This window comes from Bison bison, unplaced genomic scaffold (assembly GCF_000754665.1).
Source record: "Bison bison bison isolate TAMUID 2011002044 unplaced genomic scaffold, Bison_UMD1.0 scf7180017864289, whole genome shotgun sequence".
Lineage (NCBI taxonomy): Eukaryota > Metazoa > Chordata > Mammalia > Artiodactyla > Bovidae > Bison > Bison bison.
The window spans coordinates 17,370,990-17,394,647 of record NW_011494861.1 but is presented as its reverse complement, the minus strand read 5'-3'; the positions used below and the strand labels follow the sequence as shown (position 1 = coordinate 17,394,647).

General features: G+C 38.3%; 1 protein-coding gene across 2 annotated transcripts in view; it reads left to right on the top strand.

The window, feature by feature from the left end:
* Positions 1 to 19,050, top strand: part of RFWD2 (ring finger and WD repeat domain 2, E3 ubiquitin protein ligase) — a 196,193-nt gene extending 177,143 nt beyond the window's left edge. For both annotated transcript variants that reach the window (XM_010850106.1, XM_010850105.1), the window contains exons 18-19: positions 16,531 to 16,575; positions 18,719 to 19,050. In XM_010850106.1, coding sequence (XP_010848408.1) covers positions 16,531 to 16,575; positions 18,719 to 18,736 — 63 coding nt within the window. In that variant the 3' untranslated portion in view covers positions 18,737 to 19,050. The remainder of the gene's footprint in view (positions 1 to 16,530; positions 16,576 to 18,718) is intronic.
* Positions 19,051 to 23,658: the final 4,608 nt, after the last annotated feature.

Sequence of the window (23,658 nt, the reverse complement as noted above, 5' to 3'; positions counted from 1 at the left end):
ATGGTAAAGCCACTATCATATTCTGAAAGTGGGATAATGGACATTTATTCTCTCTATGGAAGCAATTTGGTGAGGTCCCCTGTCACCTAGGAGATAAGGAAAAACTTTTTCCAGAAGCTTCTGTCAAAATGAAGTTCTAGAAGCTGAGTTAGCTCCAGGGACTTTTGCAAAGGTTTTGAACATTAGGTAGAGCTGTTTCTGAGGTCACCAGTACCGTTGTTCAATTGCTAAGTTGTGTCCAACTCTATGTAACCCCAGGACAGGAGGAGAAGGGGATGACAAAGGATGAGATGGTTGGATGGCCTCACCAACTCAACAGACACGAGTTTGCTCATTTCCGTGTCCATTAAGTAAGTGATGCTATCTAACGTCTCATCCTCTGCTCCCTCCTTCTCCTTTTGCCTCCAAACTTCCCAGCCTCAGGGTCTGTTCCAGTGAATCGGCTCTTCACATCAAGTGGTCAAAGTATTAGAACTTCAGCAACAGTCCTTCCAGTGAATATTCAGGATTGATTTCCTTTAGGATTGACTGGTTTGATCTCCTTTCAAGCCCAAGGGACTCTCAAGAGTCTTCTCCAGCACCACAGTTCGAAAGCATCTATTTTTTGGTGCTCAGCCTTCTTTGCAGTCCAATTCTCGCATCCATACATGACAACTGATAAAACCATAGCTTTGAGTATACAGACCTTTGTGGGCAAAGTGATGTCTCTGCTTTTAAATACACTGTCTAGGTTTGTCATAGCTTTCTTTCCAAGGAGCAGGTGTCTTTTCATTTCATGACTGCAGTCACCGTCCGCAGTGATTTTTGGAGCCCAAGAAAATAAAATCTTTCACTGCTTGTACTTTTCCACTTCTGTTTGCCATGAAGTGATGGGACCCGATGCCATGATCTTAGTTTTCTGAGTATTAAGCTTCAAGCCAGCTTTTTCACTCTGCTCTTTCACCCTCATCAAGAGGCTGTTAGTTCCTCTTCACTCTCTGCCTTTAGAGTGATATCATCTGCATATCTAAGGTTGTTGGTATTTCTCCCAGCCATCTTGATTCCAGCTTGTGATTCATCCAGAATGGCATTTTGTATGATGTACTCTGCATATAAGTTAAATAAGCAGGGTGACAGCATACAGCCTTGTTGTACTCCTTTCCCAATCTTTGGGACCCCATGGACTGTAGCCCACCAGGCTCCCCTGTCCATGGGATTTTCCAGGCAAGAATACTGGAGTAGATTGCCATTTCCTCCTCCACGGAATCTTCCTGATCCAGAGATCAAACCCAAGTCTTCTGCTTTGGCAGGCAGATTCGTTACCACTGAGCCACCTGAGAAGCAAGAATTCACCAATACCATCTAATGCCCAAATCTAATAACATACTATTAAACAATTTATTCATTTTCTCATGATTTTGGACACTTCTGACTTTTCTATTTGGAAAAAAAAAACCTCGCTCACTTAGAAACAGTTCCTTATAGGATGTATACTATATGCCAGATACATTAAGTGTCTCTGTTCATAAAGACAACTCACTTAGCTCAGTTTTCTTCCCACCCCATCTGTCCCCTTCCTTTTTCCTTCCTTTAGCTCTGTGAGCTCAGTTTTCATTAGCTTAGTTTTATTTGATATTTGAAGAGACTGAGAGTCAGAGAGGTTGGTAACTTGTCCAGGATGACATAGTTTGGAAATGTTAGAGCTTTGAATTCAAGTGTTTCCGACCACAATGACTGTTTATTTCACTCTGCGACTTTCACTCTATGTAGCATAATTTGCCTGCATATTTTGTCAATTTGATTTTAGAGATAGAGATTTAGGTCCATTTCACTCAGAAGGCCAATTACTAACATGTCCCAGAACTCAGAAGTGAATTCTGTGGAGGTGCTTCATTTTGTAAGAGAAGCTGAAAGACCTCTCTGAGGTGATCAGGGGACTTAAAATTGAGTATAAAATGCAGTTTGTCACTTTTACAAACGTGAGATCCCAAATTGGGGGTAGAGTTGTTTGATATCCTGAAATCAAACAAGAAAAGAATCAGCTGATAGAAAACTCACATTTCCTTACATCTTGAGAAAGCTTTGCCATACAATGGAAATTCACAATAATGGTGCTAATTTATCTGGAAAGATTTCACATCTAATCATTTCTAATCATAGTAATTGCTCCAGGAACTCAGAACAGAGAGGTGGGAGACACTCACTTTTCCTCTCGATTCTTACCACACATTCTACCTATTCAACTAAACTAATTTCTTATTTTAAGAGAGAATCAACAGTGCCTAAAGAATAGCACATTATTGTTCCCATTTCTCAATCCAGCAGACTCGCTAGACTCTCTTATCAATTTTAATTATGCACTTCTTCATGTTACAGATTTTTTTATGTATACAACAATATGATCCACAAGTAAAGAAAGTTTAATGTACCTTCCCAATTTTGATACCTTGGTACATTTTGTTCATTTAGACTTATTCCAATGGCCAGGTACTTTAGTAGAATATTAAATAGAGGTTTTGATATATGGCATCCTTATCCTGTTACTTGCCAGGAGGAAAACTTGATTATGTCACTATTATATATGATTTCTACTTTAGGATTTTTGTAGATACCCTTATTAAGAAGTTTCATTTTCAGTTGTCAAGTTTTCTTGTCACTAATGAGTGCTAAAGTGTATTATTGCTTTCTTTTGTACCTATTGATGTAATATTTCTTTTTGAAATATTGATGTAACAGGTAACATTTTTTTTTCCCTACTGTTAAACCAATCTTTTGTTGTTGGAATAAGCCCAACTTGTTCAAGATATAGTATCCTTATATCAATATATTGTTAAAATTGACTTCTGCTATTTTGTTTAGCATTTTTCCATCTATTTTCATGAATAACATAGGCTTATAATTTTTCTTTCTTGCATCGTCCTTGTCAAATTTTGATTTCATAGTTATATTAGGCTCATAATACAAGTTAAGGAATGTTCCTTCCTATGGAAAAAAATGTGTAAGATTGGAATTGCTCTTTCTTGAATATTTGATTGAACGTGTAGGTGAAATCATATGAGCCTGAGGTAGAAAAAATTTTTGACAGTTGATTCAGTTTCTTTTTTTTCTTTTAATGTAATGCCTGTTTTACATTACAGGATGATTCATGTTTTCTGTTTCTTCTTGGTCAAGTTTTAATAGGAACTTTTCCACTTGGTTTAAATATTTGATTTGTTAATATAAAATCTTCTATTTTTTCTGCAAAATTATTATTCTGAGCGAAGGAGAAATCAGTTTAACATGCTTAACATTTGGAGACTAAATAAGGAAAGGGATATATTCTGATTTTGTTTAATAGGGACCTATGTCTTCGGGTTAAAAAGAAATTGTTTGTCATCCTGTGTACCAAGACTTGCACATAAATCCATCCTTATGTTGTGGGAGTATCTCTCCATGAACATGGTATCTCTGTCAGTTTATTTAGGTGTTCCTTAATATCTCTCAGTGTTAGTTTATAATTTTCAACATGTAGATCTTACATATATTTTAGTTGTCTCTAAGCAGTTATTATAAGTGATATTTTTAGAAAAATCCCTTTGCTAAGTATTCATTGCTGGTTTATAGAAATAAATTTTAATATAATGACCTTGGAGCTGATAGCCCTACTAGGTCAAAATATTGTTCTAGCAGCTGTTTTAAAGATTTTTAAAGACTTTCTACATAGGCAGCCATGTCATTTACAAATAAAGACAGCTCTACTTCTTTATTTCTGATCTGTATGCTTTTCCTTTCTTTTCTTTGACTGTTGCCCATTGGGTAGGACCTCTGATGCAGGGTTAGATGCAAGTGATGATAGCAAGCATCCTGCCCTTGCTCCCAGTCTGAGAATTAGTTCAACATTTTACCATTAAGTATGACATTAGCTGGAAGATTTTCATAGGTATTCCTTATCACCTTGAGGAATTCTTTTCTATTCTTAATTTTCTAAGAGTTTTTATTATGAATATGTATTGAATTCTGTTGAATGCATTTTCCATGTCTATTGTAATTATATGATTTTTCTCTTCTGTTAAAAATGTTAATTACATTCATTGTCTTAAAAAAAATATTTAAGCCTCCTAGAATATCTGGATTAAAACCACTTGGGCATGGTGTATTATTCTTTTTATACATGACTGAATTCTCTTTACTGGAATTTTTAAAGAGTTTTTAACATCTATTTATAAAGATAATCGGTCTGTAATTTTTTAATAATATCTTTTGCTTTGTTTGACTCAAACTGAATTTGGAAGTGTTCCTTCCTCTGTTTTCTGACTTGGTCTTCTGTCATATTTTGGAATTGAATTGTCTTTCATGTAATTCATTTATTTTATTGTGTGTCAACTTTATTAGCATTAAGTTTTTTCTACTCATACTGTCTTTTTCTTTAAATATCGGTAGGATATCCAGTGATATCCCCTCATTCCAGATATTATTACCTTACCCTTTCTCTCCTTTTGGAGAAATTTTTCAATTTTCTTTCCAGAACTTTTGTTTTTAATAATTTTTGCCCATTTTTGTCTTTTTATTTTATTTGGTTTCTGCTTTTTATTACTACCATATTTATACTTCTGTTGTATGTAATTTGCTTTTTTCCTAGCTTCTTAAGCCAAAAGCTGTTACATCATTTATATTAAACTTTCTGCTTTACCAATACAAGGATAAAGAGATATAATTCTATGTAAGCACTGTTTTAGGTGTATTTGTTGTTGTTTGGTCGCTAAGTCAAGAATACTGGAGCGAGTTGCTGTTTCCTTCTCCAGGGGATCTTCCTGATCCAGGGATTGAACCTGCGTTTCCTGCACTGTGGGCAGGTTCTTTACCACTGAGCCACCAGGGAAGCCCTTAGGTGTATTACACAAATTTTAACATATTGTTTTCTCAGTATCTTTCAGTATATTGCTTCTTATTTCCTTGTGATTTCTTTTTTGATCCCTATGTCATATAAGAGTGTTTAAAATCTCCAAATATTCCAGGTGTCTCTTGTTACTGATTTCTACTTTAGGTCTGTTTGGTCAGAGTCCACACTTATATGGTTTCATTCTTTTAAATGAGCTGAGATATGTTTAATAGTCTGGGCTCATGGTCTGTCTTGGTATATACTTTTTAGGTAGCTTAAGAATGTGTATTTTTACCATTTAAGATTTTATGTAAATATTAATTTGTTCAATTTGTTTCTGATAGTATTATTCAAGTCTTTTATATATATTTTTTGTTTTCCATCTCCTTGCTCTTTGAATTATTGACAGATGAGTGTTGAAATCTGCACACTCCAGTGTGGAGCTACCCGTTTCAATTTGGTTCTATCTGTTTTTGCTTCATATGTCTTGAAGCTGCGTTTTATTTATATGTCATATTGAGGTTTTTTTTAATGGATTCTTATTTAATTATAGAATGTTTCTCTAATTCCTGGTCATATTCGTGTCCTGAAGTCTACTTTCTATGCGTTTTTTGCTTGGTTGTTTTTTTTTCCTCTCCTTTTGGCTGTGCATTGTGACTTGCAGGATCTTAGTTCCCTGACCAGGGGTTGAACGTGGGCCATGGCAATGAAAGCACTGAATTCTAACCGCTGAACCACCAGGAAATTCCCAGAAGTCTACTTCTGATATTAGTAGAACCATCCCGACTTTCTTATGATTAATGTTTACATGGTATATTTTTTCTCTTTTTAAAAATATCTGTTTTTCTTTAAAGTGTGTTTCTTGTGGGCAACATAAACTCGCTCTTTTATCAAGTCTTATCATCTCTGCCTTTTAATTGTAGTATTTAAACCATCTGCATTTACTTGCCAGTCTAGTTAGGTATTGTCTACCATCTTGCTATTTGTTGTCTGTTTGGCCTATCTGTTCTTTGTGCCCATGTTTCTCATTTTTTAATTGAATATTTTATAATTCATTTTATCTCCTTTAGAAGTTTATTAGCTGTACTGTTTCTTTTCCTTTTCTAGTGGTTTCTCTAAGGTTTACAATATTCATGTTTAACTTATCGCAATCTGTCATCAGATATACCACTTATATTACAGAAGACCATTCCAATGTACTTCTGTTTTTTACCCCTTTTATCCTGTGTACTTTTGCTGACATGTTGCTTCTATTTTTAATAGCATAATATATTGTTATTATTTATGCTTTAATTGGTGATTATCTGTTAAAATTAAAAAACAAGAAAGCAAACATCTTTTATGTTTATCACATATCGATCATTTCTAGCACTCTCCATCATTTTGTTTAGATTTAAGGTTTCATGTTTTATAAGAACTTCCTGAAACAGTTTTTACAGTGCATCTATGCTGCTCCCTTAGCTTTAGTTGTTGTCAAAATATCTTTCTTTTTATATAATATTTCTAGGTTGATAGGTTTTTTCCTCATCCTCTTAAAAAAGCTATGTCTTATTGGCTTAAATTACCTCTGATGACAGTTGGTGACCTTGTTCTTCTGTATGTAATTGTTAACATAAAACAGCTATTTCTCCAGCAAAAATGAGTTTTTCAGGATCATCAAAGAATTGCAATTTAGCGTCTGCAGCTATGTTGAGTCATGTGCAAGTGTCCAGCAAAATGGAGAGGAGAACTCTTGGAGAGGGGAGAGGAAGCTGAGAGAGCTGCAGTAGACAAGAGTCCATGACTTTTTCTTAGCTGAGTTGTGCCTGTCTCTCATTGGCTGAGCTCTTGCCAGGCAAGAAGAGGGTGTCTTCCTGTGGCTTTGCTGTCGTCATTCTTTTTTTTTTTTAATTTATTTTTTTATTGAAGGATAATTGCTGTACAGAATTTTGTTGTTTTCTGCCAAACCTCAACATGAATCAGCCATAGGTATACATATGTCCCCACCTTTTGAATCTCCCTCCCATCTCCCACCCCATCCCACCCCTCTGGATGATACAGAGCCCCTGTTTGAGTTTCCTGAGCCATACAGCAAATTCCCGTTGGCTGTCTGTTTTACATATGGTAATGTAAGTTTCCATGTTACTCTTTTCATACATCTCACCCTTTCCTCCCCTCTCCTGATGTCCATAAGTCTATTCTCTATGTCTGTTTCTTCATTCAGTTCAGTTCAGTTCAGTCAGTCGTGTCTGACTCTTTGCGACCCCATAAATTGAAGCACGCTAGGCGTCCCTGTCCATCACTAACTCCCGGAGTTCACTCAAACTCACATCCATCGAGTCAGTGATGCCATCCAGTCATCTCATCCTCTGTCGTCCCCTTCTCCTCCTGCCCCCAATCCCTCCCAGCATCAGAGTCTTTTCCAATGAGTCAACTTTTCGCATGAGGTGGCCAAAGTATTGGAGTTTCAGCTTTAGCATCAGTCCTTCCAATGAACCCCCAGGACTGATCTCCTTCAGAATGGACTGGTTGGATCTCCTTGCAGTCCAAGGGACTCTCAAGAGTCTTCTCCAACACCACAGTTCAAAAGCATCAATTCTTCGGCGCTCAGCTTTCTTCACAGTCCAACTCTCACATCCATACATGACCACAGGAAAAACCATAGCCTTGACTAGACGGACCTTTGTTGGCAAAGTAATATAATATCTCTGCTTTTGAATATGCTATCTAGGTTGGTCATAACTTTCCTTCCAAGGATTAAGTGTCTTTTAATTTCATGGCTGCAGTTACCATCTGCAGTGATTTTGGAGCCCCCCAAAAATAAAGTCTGTTTATTTATTTTCACTGTTTCCCCATCTATTTGCCATGAAGTGATGGGACCGGATGCCATGATCTTTGTTTTCTGAATGTTGAGCTTTAAGCCAACTTCTTCCCTTTCCTCTTTCACTTTCATCAAGAGGCTTTTTAGTTCCTCTTTACTTTCTGCCGTAACGGTGGTGTCATCTGCATATCTGAGGTTATTGATATTTCTCCCGGCAATCTTGATTCCAGCTTGTGCTTCTTCCAGCCCAGTGTTTCTCATGATGTACTCTGCATATAAGTTAAATAAGCAGGGTGACCATATACAGCCTTGACATACTCCTTTTCCTATTTGCAACCACTCTGTTGTTCCATGTCTGTTCTAACTGTTGCTTCCTGACCTGCATACAGATTTCTCAAGAGGCAGGTCAGGTGGTCTTGTATTCCCATCTCTTTCAGAATTTTGCACAGTTTATTGTGACCCACACAGTTTCTTCATTGCTGTCCTGTAAATAAATTCTTCAGTACCATTTTTCTAGAGTCTGTATATTTTCATTAGAATACAGTATTTATCTTTCTCATTCTGACTCACTTCACTCTGTGTAATAGGTCCTAGGTTCATCCACCTCATCAGAACTGACTCAAATGCATTCCCTTTTATGGCTAAGTAATATTCCATTGTGTATATGTACCACAATTTCTTTATCCATTCATCTGTCGATGGACATCTAGGTTGCTTCCATGTTCTAGCTTTTGTAAATAGTGCTGCAGTGAACAATGGGATACATGTGTCTTTTTCAATTTTGGTTTCCTTGGGATATATGCCTAGGAGTGGGATTGCTGGGCCTTATGATGGCTTTATTCCTAGTTTTTTAAGGAATCTCCGTACCATCTTCCACAGTAGCTGTATCAATTTACATTCCTAGCAACAGTGCAAGAGTGTTCCCTTTTCTCCACACCATCTCCAGCATTTATTGTTTGTAAACTTTTTATTAATGGCCATTCTGACCAGTGTCCATTCTTATGGAAACACAAAAGACCCTGAATAGCCAAAGCAGTCTTGAAAAAGAAGAATGGAGCTGGAGGAATCAACCTTCCTGACTTCAGATTTTACTACAAAGCTACAGTCATCAAGACGTGGTACTGGCACAAAAACAGAAATATAGACCAGTGGAACAAGATAGAAAGCCAAGAAATAAACCCATGCACTTATGGGTACCTTATTTTTGACAAAGGAGGCAAGAATATACAATGGAGCAAAGACAGCCTCTTCAATAAATGGTGCTGGGAAAACTGGACAGCTACATATAAAAGAATGAAATTAGACCCCTTCCTAACACCATACACAAAGATAAACTAGAAATGGATTTAAGACCTGAATGTAAGACCAGAAACTATAAAACTCTTTGAGGAAAACATAGGCAGAACACTTGATGACATAAATCAAAGCAAGACCCTCTATGACCCACCTCCTAGAGTAATGGAAATAAAAACAAAGTAAACAGGTGGGACCTGATTAAACTTAAATGCTTTTTCACAGCAAAGGAAACTATAAACAAGGTGAAAATACAGCCTTCAGAATGGGAGAAAATAACAGCAAATGAAACAACTGACAGAGGATTAGTTTCCAGTATATACAGGCAGCTCATACAGCTCAATGCCAGAAAAAGAAACAACCCAATCAAAAAGTGGGAAAAAGACCTAAACAGACATTTCTCCAAAGAAGACATACAGATGGCTAACAAACACATGAGAAGATGCTCAACATTGCTCATTATTAGAGAAATGCAAATCAAAACTACGATGAGCTGTCACACCTCACACGAGTCAGAATGCTGTCATCATTGTAATATGAGGAAGAGGCTCCAAGGGATCTGTGTGAATCTTGATAGGATGTGGACACTCCCCTTTCTGATCTCTCTGCTGCTGCTACTGCTGCTAAGTCGCTTCAGTCGTGTCTGACTCTGTGCGACCCCATGGACTGCAGCCTACCAGGCCCCTCCGTCCATGGGATTTTCCAGGCAAGAGTACTGGAGTGGGGTGCCATTGCCTTCTCCTACTCTGTTTATTTTATACATGTCCTTTTTTTCCTCTGGCAGTTTTCAAGATTTTCTTACTCATTTTTAGTAGTTTATGATGTATCTTAATATATTAGTGTTGTGCCTTTTTCTACTTGAATATTAAGCTTCCAAGATTATGGGTTTTCACATTTGGAAAAATTTTGGTTTTATATCATCATATACCTTTTCGGTCCCTTCTCCTTTGTTTGAAATTCCAATTATACATTTATTAGATTGCATATTGTCCTATGGTTTACGTAAATACTAATATTTTTTTCTTTCTTTCCAGCCTTTGTGTCAGTTTTGATTCTTTTTTCCTGTGTTGCCACATTTATTGTTACTTTAATCTTCACTGTCTTATCTATTGTTATGCCCATCCAATTAATTTTTCATTTCAGATACTATCCTTTTCAAGTGAAGAAATTCCATTTGATTTTTATATTATATCTTTCATTTCTTTTCTCATTAAGACCATTGTTTCCTTTAAATATTTGAATATAATTATACTTACTTTAAAGTCTTCATTTGTTACTTCTATTATATTTTCATTTCTACATCTGGTTCTACTCATTGAAATTTTTTCCTGACTATTTTTGCCTCTGAAATGCTATATATTGTGAATGCTTTATTGTTGAGTGTCTAGATTTTGTTTAATTCTTTTAAGAGTATTGAAGTTTGTTTTGACCGAAAGTTGAGTTTTTGGAGACAAAGTTGATTCTTTTGACACTTGGTTTTTAAACTTTATTAGGATAACGGAGAAGGCAATGGCACCCCACTCCAGTACCCTTGCCTGGAAAATCCCATGGATGGAGGAGCCTGGTAGGCTGCAGTCCGTGGGGTCGCTAAGAGTCAGACACGACTGAGCGACTTCACTTTCACTTTCATGCATTGGAGAAGGAAATGGCAACCCACTCCAGTGTTCTTGCCTTGAGAATCCCAGGGACAGGGGTGCCTGGTGGGCTGCCGTCTATGGGGTCGCACAGAGTCAGACACGACTGAAGCGACTTAGCAGCAGTAGCAGCAGCAGGATAACTAAAGTAGCAGTTAGCAAAACTCTTTCTTAAAGGACCACATCACAAAGATTCTAGCCTTTACAGGCCATATGGTCTCTGTTGCACTTCCTCAATTCTGCTACTGTAGTGCCAGAACAGCTAGAGACAGTACTTACCTACAGTCCTTGGTATTCACAGGGGACTGCTTCCAAGACCTCCAACAGATACCAAAATCCATAGACACTCAAGTCTTTGTATAAAATGGCATAGTATTTACATGTAATCTAGCACGTCCTCCTGTATACTTTGTCATCTCTGTATCATTTATAGTATCTAATTCAATGTAAATGCTTTGTAAATACTTGTAAATCAAATGATGCCACAAATAGCAAATTCAGTTTATCATTTTGGATCTATCTAGATTTTTTTTCCCAAAAATATTTCTGATCCACTGTTGGTTAAATCCTCAGATGTGGAACCAGAGTCAACTGTAAACTGATGCCTACGGCTGGGTTCTACTAAAAGTGAAGCTTAAAACGCAGGCACTTTGGGCTGGATTTAGTCCATAGGGTCAGTTTGCTAATCCCTGGTCTAGAGGAACATTTGTTTTAAGGCTAGGTTAGCCCTACTGATAAGGCCTGACCCTCTGAGGACTCTATTAAGTGGGGGCATTGAATGTTGTCTTCACTCTGGTTTGTCTAAACTCCGACGTCTAACCCTGTGTGAATTCTAGCATATTCTCAGTAGTTGTACTTTCGCTTTCCATTGTTATTTTTCTGGCTTTGTGTAGTTTCACCCTGTGAGCACACAGTGCTCACATTCTGATGTACAATCAAGGGCACCCAATACAGATTCCTGGAACTGTACTTTTAAGTAGCTCTCTCCTCTGTGGTACTGTGCCCTACAAATTCCAGCTGTTCCACAGATACCCCATGCTTACACCTCTGTCTCCTCACCTTACTCTGCTGTGGTCTTCTCAGATTCCTCTCTGTTCTATTTGGATCCCCCTCCCTTGCTCTGTGGTCCAGAAATGGCCTCCAGGAAGAAAGCTGAGGTGACTGGAGGATGACCTTTTTCGTTTTTCCTCTTGTAGTCACAGTCCTGTTCTGCCTGTTGTCCAGTGCTGTCTTTTATATTTTGTTCAGTTTTCTGCCTGTTTAAGGTAAGAGGGCAAATCCCTTCCATTTATTCTGTTACCAGCCAGAAATAGAAGTTTCTTAATCACATATTTATATATCTAGTAACTTCACATTTAAAATCAATTATGACTATCTCTAGGACTATATCCTCCAGTTTCAAGCTAAATAAGTAATTGTCAATTCTCAATTGCTCAGGATTTTAATGTAGTAGCTAGTAGCTCTTTCGTAGGCAAGCTGGCAAAGAAGAAACAGTTCCAGTGGATGCTAGTTTTGTTGCAGTGTAAGTTACTGTGGTATCTATCTCCGGCTTTCTCAGTAAGTTGGTATATGCTTATGTATTTGTCTTCTACTTTTGTAAAAGACTTGCTGCTGATTTTTCCATTGTCTTTTTTAATCTCTTTATCTTAAGAAGAAAATAGTAGAAGCGTTATTATCTTAACCTTGAGGAAGTCTTTATAGGAAAACTGCCAGTTTTTAAGAGGGAGAAAATAATGAGAACTACTGACTGGCATTTTTATTTTATTTAGCGAGTAAAAACAACACATTGAGCCAGAACTTATTTATTTACATTAGCGCTCTGGTAGGCTACAGCAAAGAATTACTAGTCATTCAAAATGCAAACAAGAATTACTCAGAAGCTAAGTAATAACCTTGTACTTATCACCTCTGTACCTCTATGCTGAAGTAAAATACCTGGTTTTATTTTTCTTTTGCATGTAAAAATTCATTTATCTTAAGCTATTATCTGCCTTTCTAAAAGACAGTTTAATCCTGCTGCTGCTGCTAAGTCGCTTCAGTCGTGTCTGACTCTGTGCGACCCGAGACAGCAGCCCACCAGGCTACCCGTCCCTGGGATTCTCCAGGCAAGAATACTGGAGTGGGTTGCCATTTCCTTCTCCAATGCATGAAAGTGAAAAGTGAAAGTGAAGTCGCTCAGTTGTGTCCGACTCCTAGCGACCCCATGGACTACAGCCTACCAGGCTCCTCTGTCCATGGGATTTGCCAGGCAAGAGTACTGGAGTGGGTTGCCATTGCCTTCTCCGCAGTTTAATCCTAAATCCCTTTTTAATACATTTGTTTGCTTTGGAGCTCGAGGGGCATACTGAGAAGTGAACCTATTATTTTTCTTTTATTTTTTGTCATGTTTAATAGTTTTGAGTGTTTCTAGAAGTTCTTAGGACTCAGTTACTTATATACTAGTCCTGAAAGACAGTTGCAACTGGGCAATCACTCTCTGTGTTAGCTTATTTGTAAATGAGATATTTCATCTGTCTCCACAGGAAAAAGTGTTTCAAGTTAACTTTCTTATATTGAGCATACAATTTCATACTGTATGGTAATATACCATGTTTTTTCAGAGGTTCTTCCAACCTTTGAAGAATTACAAATTTATGTTGTATAATTAATAATCTCTGTAATTGGCGGAGGTGGATTTCCCTCAGGATGAGTCTTCATCTCCACCAGGTTTTTCTACTTTCTTCTGTATTGAAAGATGACTCGAACCAAAATGGCAGAAAGAGAGGTAGCTTTGGGCCATAAATTTTTCATTATCCTGATGTTATGAGCAATTCTTGGTGACTGCCGCATCTAGCTTTAAGCAGCTTGTTTAAAGTTCTTGCCAGGAAGAAATCACATTATACTACAGTGCCTCTTTTTGTTGTTTTCTGCTGCACATACAGAAATTCCGCCTCTTGAGAAGCTCACAGTGACTTATTGTATTCCCTAAAGATGCCTAAAACTCACTCCAACCAATTTCTGAACTTAGTTTACTAAAAGAGTAGATAAATAAGAGGGATTTGGGAATACCCCCTATCGCAACCACCGCCCCCCATATGGATGTATTAACTCTATGCACGTTCAGTCCCAGTGATAGCCCATAATTCCCCAAAGTGGATATTGAAATAATTCTGATAGTGAATGCTATTTTCCTATGTTACTGTTTTCAAGAATATATGTGCTGTTCAGTTCAGTTCAGTCACTCAGTCATGTCTGACTCTGTCACCCCATGGACTGCAGCACGCCAGGCTTCCCTGTCCATCACCAACTCCTGGAGCTTGCTCAAATTCATGTCCATTGATTTGGTGATGCCATTCAACCACCTCATTCTCTGTTGTCCTCTTCTCTTCCTGCTTTCAATCTTTCCCAGCCTCAGGGTCTTTTCCAATGAGTCAGTTCTTCGCATCAGGTGACTAAATGATTGGAGCTTCAGCATCAGTCCTTCCAATGAATACTCAGGACTGATGTCCTTTAGGATTGACTGGTTGGATCTCCTTGCAGTCCAAGGGACTCTCAAGAGTCTTCTCCAACACCACAGTTCAAAAGCATCAATTCTTCAGCACTCGGCTTTCTTTATGGTCCAACTCTTATGTGCTGATTTAAGGGAAATGCTCAGCTAGGAAATAAGCCCAAGCTCCAGTCCTTTGGCCACCTGATGTGAAGAGCCAATTCATTGGAAAAGACCCTGATGCTGAGAAAGATTGAGGGCAGGAGGAGAAGGGGGTGACAGAGGATGAGATGGTTAGATAGCATCACCGACTCAGTGGACATGAATTTGAGCAAACTCCAGGAGATAATGAAGGACAGGGAAGCCTGGCGTGCTGCAGTCCATGGGGTCATAAAGAGTCAGACACCACTTAGCAATTGAACAACAGGGAAGAAAAGGTTTTTCATTACTCTCTTAGGGTCCTAAACTGGGTCTGTAAATGCTGACAGACAAGTTAACAGGGGGAAAGCATATAGATTTATTTAATATGTTTTACATGACATGAAAGCCTCCATAAGGAAATGAAGACCCAGGGAAGTAGACCTGTGTATTCTCTGCTGTGTTTTTTTGAAGAGTGAGGGGTCATGAAGCAATGTGATAGGTTAGGGAGTATGAGGTAATTGTACTCAGGAGTAGTAAGCCGCAGGAAACTCTGATTGTTCTTAGCATTCCTTTGTTGTTGGAGATAAGGATGTTCCTTTCCTTGGTATAGGGAGGACACTTCCCACATGAGAATTTTGTTTTAGGGGAGAAGGGAAGGAGGTGTGGAAGTGCAGAGTAGCCTTCCTGCTTCTGCCATTTTCTTGAAATCCTTTAGCTTGAAATATCCAATATGCCAATGTGCCATATTTGAGGGTTCTGTGTTCCAAACCCTGTCATCAGCAATGCCCGTGCCCACTTGCAGAGAAAGCATGGCTTCAGTCCTTCCTTTTTATGTCTTATTTGTTTATTTTTGGCTGTGCTGGGTCTTCACCGCTGCTCGGGCCTTCTCTAGTTACGGCAGTGGGGCCTACGCTCTGGTGGTCGTGCCGCGGCTTCTCATTGCCGTGGCTCCTCTTGTTGTGGAACGCAGGCCCTAGGTGCACAGGGTGCAGGAGTGGCAGCATGTGGGCTCAGGAGTTGTGGCTCATGGGCTTAGTTGCTCCGAGCTATGTGAAATCTTCCTGGACTGGGCATTGAACCCACGTCCCCTGCACTGGCAGGCAGATTCCTATCCAAGGGAAGTCCTCTTTATTCCTTCCTAATACTGCTGACCATTGATGCTGTCACCACTGACTGCATCCAAGAAATAGTCTGATCCCCAAATTTGGGATTAGCGGAAGAGATGATTTTTTTCCTCCTATACCAGTAGCAACCAGGTGAACAGTTTTCAAAGGTAACTTTACTTGCAAGCCAGGAGAAAGTTAAATGATAGAAATAGAGATGTTGGTAGAGCACAGATGCTTTGCATCAAAGAAACTAAGGTTTAACTCAAGATTGGTTGCAGTAACTTTCCCAGAATACAAATCAAAAGTGTTCTTTCTTTTCATCACTTTCTGATGAAACCTGTAGGATATTCAGGCAGATCCCATCCTTCAGTGACGTTTGACCACTTTATCTGTTTCTGAGAGCTATTATTTGGACTTGGACTTCACATCAGTCAAATGGTCTCTATGGCAGTTTTGCATCTGTTTACTTCCTTCTGACTGCCTGCTCTGAAAAACAAAAAGACCTGTATACACTCCAAAGCTCAAAGCCTATTAGACTCTTTACAACAGAAGGCATGTCCCAGCTCTTCCTACTCAGTGAGATTCTCTCTGGTAAACCCAGTCGTGTCTATTTCCTTTTCCATCCTTTCTGCTTTCCAGAGAAATAGTTTTTTCTTAAGGCTTAGAATATTTAAACAATATGTTGCCACATGCATTCTGTTTGAAGCAATCACCAAGGTTTTTAAAATGCATATAGTGAGTGATAGAATAGTTGAAAAGAAAGACAGCCATCTGTCTCCAGATGAATATTCACATTCTGTTTTATTTTGTTTTCCTAATAGCAAATAGCTGTACATAGAGATGTATACCAATTACTGGTTTCTTAAGGATAAAATGAATGAAGGGGAAGTTGTCTATGAAAAGAATCGTGTACTTTGTTTTTCTCAAGTTATTATTTGTGCTTTGTTTCAGTCTTTGTTTCTCTTGGCTTTCCTCCTAGTGACAGTCTGTTTCTCTTTTATTTTTCTTTACATTTGAAAGTTTCCTACGCTGCTTCCAACTGTATTTTTTTTTTTATTAAATCTAATCCTCACAATATGGGATTTTGATTTTATAATTCATAGTTAAAAACATGTTAAAGTTGGTTCTCCAGTTTAGATTGTATTGGCGTCTTTGGGTATAGTGAAAGAAAGAAGGATGAAGAGGAAATTATTCTCCTGGGCTGCCCTGCAGGAAACCTTCTCTGTACTCTAAAAGTTCTTGTTCTTTTCCAGGAGTCCAATGTGCTGATTGCTGCTAACAGTCAGGGTACAATTAAGGTAAGCTATTTTATACATCTCCATTTTTAGGCTATAGCAGACTGTAACTATAACATGGAAATATAGAGTTGTACTAAGCCTTAGAGAGCATGCCAAATCATGAGTCTGTCTGCTTGGAAATGGCTTTGATTGAAGGGGAAAAGAATAGGTAGCTTGCAACTTTGGAGAAGATGATAGTACTTGTTAGATGTTATACAAATGCTGAAGGGCCTGAAAGGCGGTCAGAATGACAACCAGATGAAGACTACTAAGCACTCACCATGGGCCGCTCACTGTTCAGCTTCCGTTATCCCAGTGCAGCTATCCCGCTGGATATTCAGGGGACAGGATCCAGGATACAGCAACAGATGCTTAGACACTTCGCAAATGTTAAAATGTCTTTAACTCTTACTGTATTCTTCTCTTCCTCGAGTTTTTCTCCCTTTTCTATCTTGACAAGTAGATTTTTCCTCAATTGCTAGGGGAAGAAAAGGAATTCTTCTTGTCTGTTGCAAGTTGATTGATCATGTGATCATGCCATTGGTATCATCTGAAAACTTTGATTTGGCCTCTTCACGTTTAGTCTCTTCACTCATGTCTCATTCCCAAATTCAGATACAGTATTCCACATACTTTTCTTGGTAGTTAGGGGCTCAAGGAAATAAAAAAGTTTATCTAGTTGCACCATTGGATGCTCAGCACGTAGGCCCAGTACATTGGATAAATAAACCCTGAGCTAAGCAGCGAGCTTTTAAACAAAACGTCATCTTGGAGAAGGGTTTTTACTACATGGGTTTGACTAGCACTTAGTCTGTGGGTACCAGTTCTTTCCACATAATCTCTGCTGATATAGAAGTATCCAAATGCATTTTTTTAAATAAGATGTATCTATTTCCCTGCCACTTAACATTAATTTTGCCATGGCTTCCTTCCACTCACCCTGAGTGGAGAATGACCTAGTAATCAAGAGAGCAAATCCAAGCCTCACACACTGTCCTGCAGAGATGAAAGGAGCAAACGCAAAGCAGGACAGCACCATCAGCTGGTCAAATGAATGTACATGGCATACTTCTTTTATGTATCTGCTTTCTTTTATTTGGGAAGCCTTATTAGAGAGTCATGGACAAAAGCCAGTGCTATGTTATGGAAGCCTCATACAAGATGGTAGAAGATCTTAGACTCTCCATTTTAAGTGATTCTATAGTCTCTCAGTTTCTCTTTATTCTCATGGCAAGGCTTGTATTGAAAAAGCTGTACTTTATTCTTCTACATGTTTGGCCTTTGAGGCAATTGGGATCGCTAATGTATCTACAGAAAGCTCAAAGCTACATACATACTTATAGAATCTCAGTAATAAATCGAAGATTTCTGTTCAGCAGCCCTGACCTCTTATGTAAAGTAACATGCTTGCCAAATGTAAAGACATTAGGGAAACACAGGTATAACTCAAGCCTTAGCACAGCAGGCTATAAGTTGCTCCTTTAATTCTTAGCCACCTAGAATTACAGTCTCTACCTAACATGATCCTTTTTGACAGTACTCATAATTGTCTTCACATTCAGTGTCCTTTCACAGTCATTTCTTCTACTCTTTTTATAACTGATCATTGCTTTTTCTTATTTTTAGTTTTAGCAATATCACAATTTTTTTTTGTATGATAAGGTGCTACTCTAATAGCTGACAAATATCTTGACACCCAGACAGTTGACTAGAAAATAAAAGAAGCAATAGGGAAAGATTAGATTTTAGGTCTTGAATACCTTGATCATTTTGAGATACTTGTTAATGCAAGAAATAGATTAAAATTCTAAACAGTAATAGTTAAAATTTTTCTTATGATTGTGGAAAGATACCAACATAATATTCCAAAAATATCATATTCACGCTGTGCATCAGTCAGTCATTTATCTTTATTTTTTATGTAGTTTATCTCGAAGGCACCCTAGCTAACTGTAGAGATAACTAACCTGAAAGAGTTCATGCAGCTATCAGATTGAAAGTAAGAATGGATTAATGTCTAAACCCTTCAAATTGTTTGGCAATTTAGCAATTGGGAAACCATTACTGGGTTTGGTTCTTTATTTACAATTTAATAAAGACTGATTAAACTTTTTCTATATTGTAAAACTGTTTTTTTATACTGATTCTTTTTTCTCCCTATTAGGTGCTAGAGTTGGTATGAAGGGTTTGCTCAAGTTAAATTGTACTAGATCCTGCTGAAATACATCTGCAGCCGACAATAAGAGAAGACAGATCCTGCAGTGTCTCTCCCCAAAGTCACCATGGGTTTTGGATTTGTTTTGAGTATTTTTTCCCCCTGTTTTTCCTCCTTTTGACCTTCGGGACATTGGGAATACCCAGTGAACTCTCCACCATCAATGTAACTCTACGGACTTTGCTGCTGTTGGTGGTATGCTTATCTAATTTTTGTGATAGGGAAACAAATTCTTTTGAATAAAAATAAATAACAAAAAAATAATAAAAGTTTATTGAGCCACAGCTGAGCTGGGAAACTTTTTGTCAAATGTGGCAAAAGATAATTTTGTCTTTTTAAGAAGCATAGCACACCTGAATTACAATATACTGGTGAATAATTTGTAAGATCCATATTTCCTACCTCTTTGGAATTATGCATATCAACATAAATGTAAAGCATATGGATTCTTTTCAGTAAATTTAATGTTTACAATCAATGGGGACATTATTAACTTCACCTTATGAAGTTTTGTCTTCATCCTCTGACCAGTTATATCATCAGCAAGTAGTATATTCCTCAGTTCCTCTGGATCTGGCCAAGGGTCTACCACGTTGACCTATTGAGGCCACATTCAAACAGAAAGGGGATATCAGTCTGTGACAGCTGTCTCTGTCTTTGCCTTTGAAGTGTCACCCATAAGGCCTTAAAGTGAAAGTGAAAGTCACTCCGTCATGTCTGACTCTTTGCAACCCCATGGACTATACAGTCAATGGACAGAATACCGGAGTGGGTAGCCGTTCTCTTGTCCAGGGGATCTTCTCAACTCAGAGATCAAACCCAGGTCTCCCACATTTCAGGCAGATTCTTTACAAGCTGAGCCACCAAGGAAGCCCAAGAATACTGGAGTGGATAGCGTATTCCTTCTCCAGCGGATCTTCCCGACCCAGGAAGCAAATGAACCAGGATCTCCTGCATTGCAGGCAGATTCTTTACCAGCTGAGCTACCAGGGAAGCCCTAAATAAGCACTAATGCAGACAAACCAACTTATTTTATAAAGTCATGGCTATAAAGTAGTCATAGGTATTAGTACCCTTATGGGGTGATCGACTTGGATCAAAGCTCAGCAAACCTTTTTTCAATAAAGGGCCAGATAGTAAATATTTTAGGCTTTGCAGGTCATATGGTCTCTGCCACAGCTACACAGCTCTGCCACTGTGGCTGAAAAGCAGCCGCAGACCATATATAAATAAGTGGGCATAGCTGTGCAATAGGCGGAAGCCCACAGACCATCATTTGCCAGCCTCTCACTTAGAAGAAAAGAAATTGAAGCTCTATTTCCCAAATGTTCAAGCCATATAATCTCTTAGACTGTCTGGTTAATTTTGCACATTAATTTCAGTTTGTAAAAGGGAAAAAGAGTAGCAGGTTAAGCAAAAGTAAAAAAAAAAACAGAAGCTTTCTATTTGAGCTACTTTAAGTCTGAACATGTTTTAGATAAAGATAATCAGAATTATATACCACATGTATTTTATAGAAATAGACACCTGGAATAGTTTAGTATAAATAAGTAGTTGATAAAGGTGATCAGACTATTCCATGTATCCCTCTATTTAAAATTATTGAAACCTACTACAGGTCCACATTTTATTATCTGAAACCCTTGGGCCAAATGTGTTTTGGGATTTAGAACTTTTTGACTTTTAGGAAAGCAATAGAGTGGTGGCGGTGGTTTAGTCACTAAGTTGTGTCCGACTCTTGAAACCCCATGGACTGTAGCCCGCCAGGCTCCTCTGTCCATGGGATTTCCCAGGCAAAAATACTGGAGTGGGTTGCCATTTCCTTCTCCTGGGCATCTTCCTGACCCAGGGATTGAACTTGAGTCTCCTGCATCTCGGTGGATTCATTACTGCTGAGCCACTAGAGAAGCCCTAGAGTACATATATTATGTATTATATAACACCCTCTGACAGAGTCTGCAGGTTTTTAAACACATTAATATTTCTGCAGCAAAATGTATCAATGTTCATGTTATATGAGATTAATAAAGACTAAAAATAGTCTTGATCGGTTCAGGTCAGTTTTTACTGCCAAATGAGTAAGCCTGAAACCTAAGTGAAATTTTTCAGTTTTTAAAGCTTCAAGACAATTTTGTCTTAACTAACAACTTCTGGGAGTTAAAAACCTGATAAATTTTTAGACGCAATTCTGAGAGGAAGGATCATTGTCATTCAAAAGTTACACCTGTTATCAACCAGAACAATGTTGGTTGGGATTCTTTTCTGAGATTAATGAATGACCTTTTGCAAAAATAGAGAAAGAAGATTCACGTGTAGATTCTTCACTTAAAGAACTTTCCTCAATCACATATGTCCAGAAAGTCATCATAGTAGGAAGCAGAGAGTTAAGGTCTCTTTGAATGCATTTAAATAGAAGCAGGCTATTAAGATTTTTATTTGGTCTGACTGTTAAGCTGTCAGCATTATAAGATTATGTTAATTTCCATACATTTGGAAAATTGCAGTAGGGTACCATTAATTATCCAAGGAACTCAGTTCTTTAATAACTTATTAAGAAGGTGGTTTTCTTTAAATTTGTATTTAACTCTTTCTTGTAAATAGGAAACATTTTAAAATTTGAATTAGTCTCTGCAGGATGTCAGAATCAAACAAATATTACTATTTCTCAGAAAAATAACATCAGTTAATTAAAGCTCAAAGATGATGTACATTTTTAACACCAGAAAAGCTTCTAACTCGAGAAGAATATGAGTTTTTATGTTTTAATCTAGTCTTTATTTCAGTGTGTTTGTGAGGGTTTCTTAGACAAGTTGCCTTTGTTCTTAGGTACACAACTCATGCACAAGAAACATTAAGGATTGAAAAACTTTGAAAAGTTCTTATAAGAAGATTGAGCTACTAGACATCAAAAAATTTATGGGCCCGTGCCATGACCTTAGAAAGATAAGCGTAGCTAGACCATTACTAGTTAAGGAAGAATGAGTGTGGAATGTCTGCAGAGACAAAGGAGCCCAAAAAGTGTGGAACCTTCTAGGGCATGCGTAAAATTTTGAATTTTGTTATAAAAGCAGTTAAGTGGTTATGTTAAATGGAATGACATGATCTCATTTATGGTAAATGGGTAGATGGAGGCATGAGTGCATTTAGGAAAGGTGATCTGTCAAGAGTTAATGGTGGCTTGGACTGGAGTGGTAGCATGATCCAACCTAAAAATCTGTTTCATCTTATAAGAGTTCATCTTATTCCTATATCTTGGAAGATTCTTGATTAATTTTAAAGTCATTTTCTCATAAGTATGGACAACGAGTGCAGCTCAGCACATTTTTTTCCTTCAGTGACCATGCAGTCCTCACCCAGCAGTCAGTCTCTTGGGAACCTCGTGACTGAAATTCCTGTGTCCTGTTTTGGGAACACCACTTGTCTAAGCTAAGCAGAACTAGAAGCTGCCTAGCTTTGGTTCTAAATAGAAAGGTAATTGGTCATTACCCTTAACGTAATTGTGCACGTATAACTGAAATTAATAGTCAGGAAAAGTCTTACTTAGAAATGAGACATGAGGAAGTGCTAACTTAGATCCCAAGCTTATTGCGTTACATGACTGACTTTGACACTTGTAATAGTAGCACTTTGTAGCTCCTACCAGAACAGTTAATAACCAACTCCTGTATGGCTTCTGGTTAACATATTAGGTACCCTGGATTCTTGGACTAAAGAGAAAACCATTAGTGATCATTCTAGAAATATTTGTTGAGTTCCTTCTTTGTACGAGCGAGGCATTATGTATTGATACTGTATACTAGATGTGTTAAATAAATAAGATGTAATCCCTGAGACTTCCCTGGTGGTCCAGTGGTTAAGAGGCCCCCTTGCAATGCAAGGGGCATTGGTTCAATCCCTGGTCCAGGAAGATCCCACATACCGCAGAGCAGCTATGCCCAAGGGCCATAACTACTGAAGCCCGGCCTCTTCACAGCCTGTGCTCCCAAGGATGAGAAGCCACCACAGGGGGCAGCCCTCAACAAAGAGTAGCCCCTGCTCACCACAGCTAGAGAACATCTGTACACAGCAGCGAAGCCACAAATGAGAGAAAAAGAATCCACCTGCTAATGCAGGGGACATGGGTTCTCTCCTTAGTCCCACTTGCTGAGGACTAACTGAGCCCAGGTGCCACAGCTGCTGAAACCTGCACACTCTGGAGCTTGCACTCCATAACAAGGGGAGCCACCAAAGTGAGAAGCTAGAGCACCACTGCTAGAGAGTAGGCCCCGCTCACCACAGCTAGAGAAAAGCCTTTGGGCAGCAACACAGTCCCAGCACAGCCATAAATAAAGTGAGAAGCCAGAGCACCACTGCTAGAGAGTAGGCCCCGCTCACCACAGCTAGAGAAAAGCCTTTGGGCAGCAACACAGTCCCAGCACAGCCATAAATAAGTAAATAAAATTTTAAAAAGATGTAATCCCTACCTCAAAAAGTTTATCATCCACTGGGAGAAACAGATAAGTAAAAATATGTAAGTACCCTAGTAGCCGTAAATTTTAGATGTACTGGAAAATACATTTAGGGATTAAGGATCAGGGTAGGGGTTATATCAGGAATTTTTTTCATCTCAGCTGAAGACTAAACATTCAAGGCCAAGGGAAGCAAAGAAAACGGCTCGAGTAGTTTCTAGTAGCCAAAATTGGAACAATTTGAGCAACAAAATAAATTAGTGTTGGAATATAGATTATAACTCAAAATTTAAGTATCTTTGAGTCCATGCTTATATAAATAATTGAAGAAATGAAAAGTTTCCCATGCAGAATTCAACATTATATAGCTATTCAACCCTCAAGGAGATGAAACATAATTCCCTGCTCCTTAAGTATGGGCTGTGTGTAGTGACTTCCTTC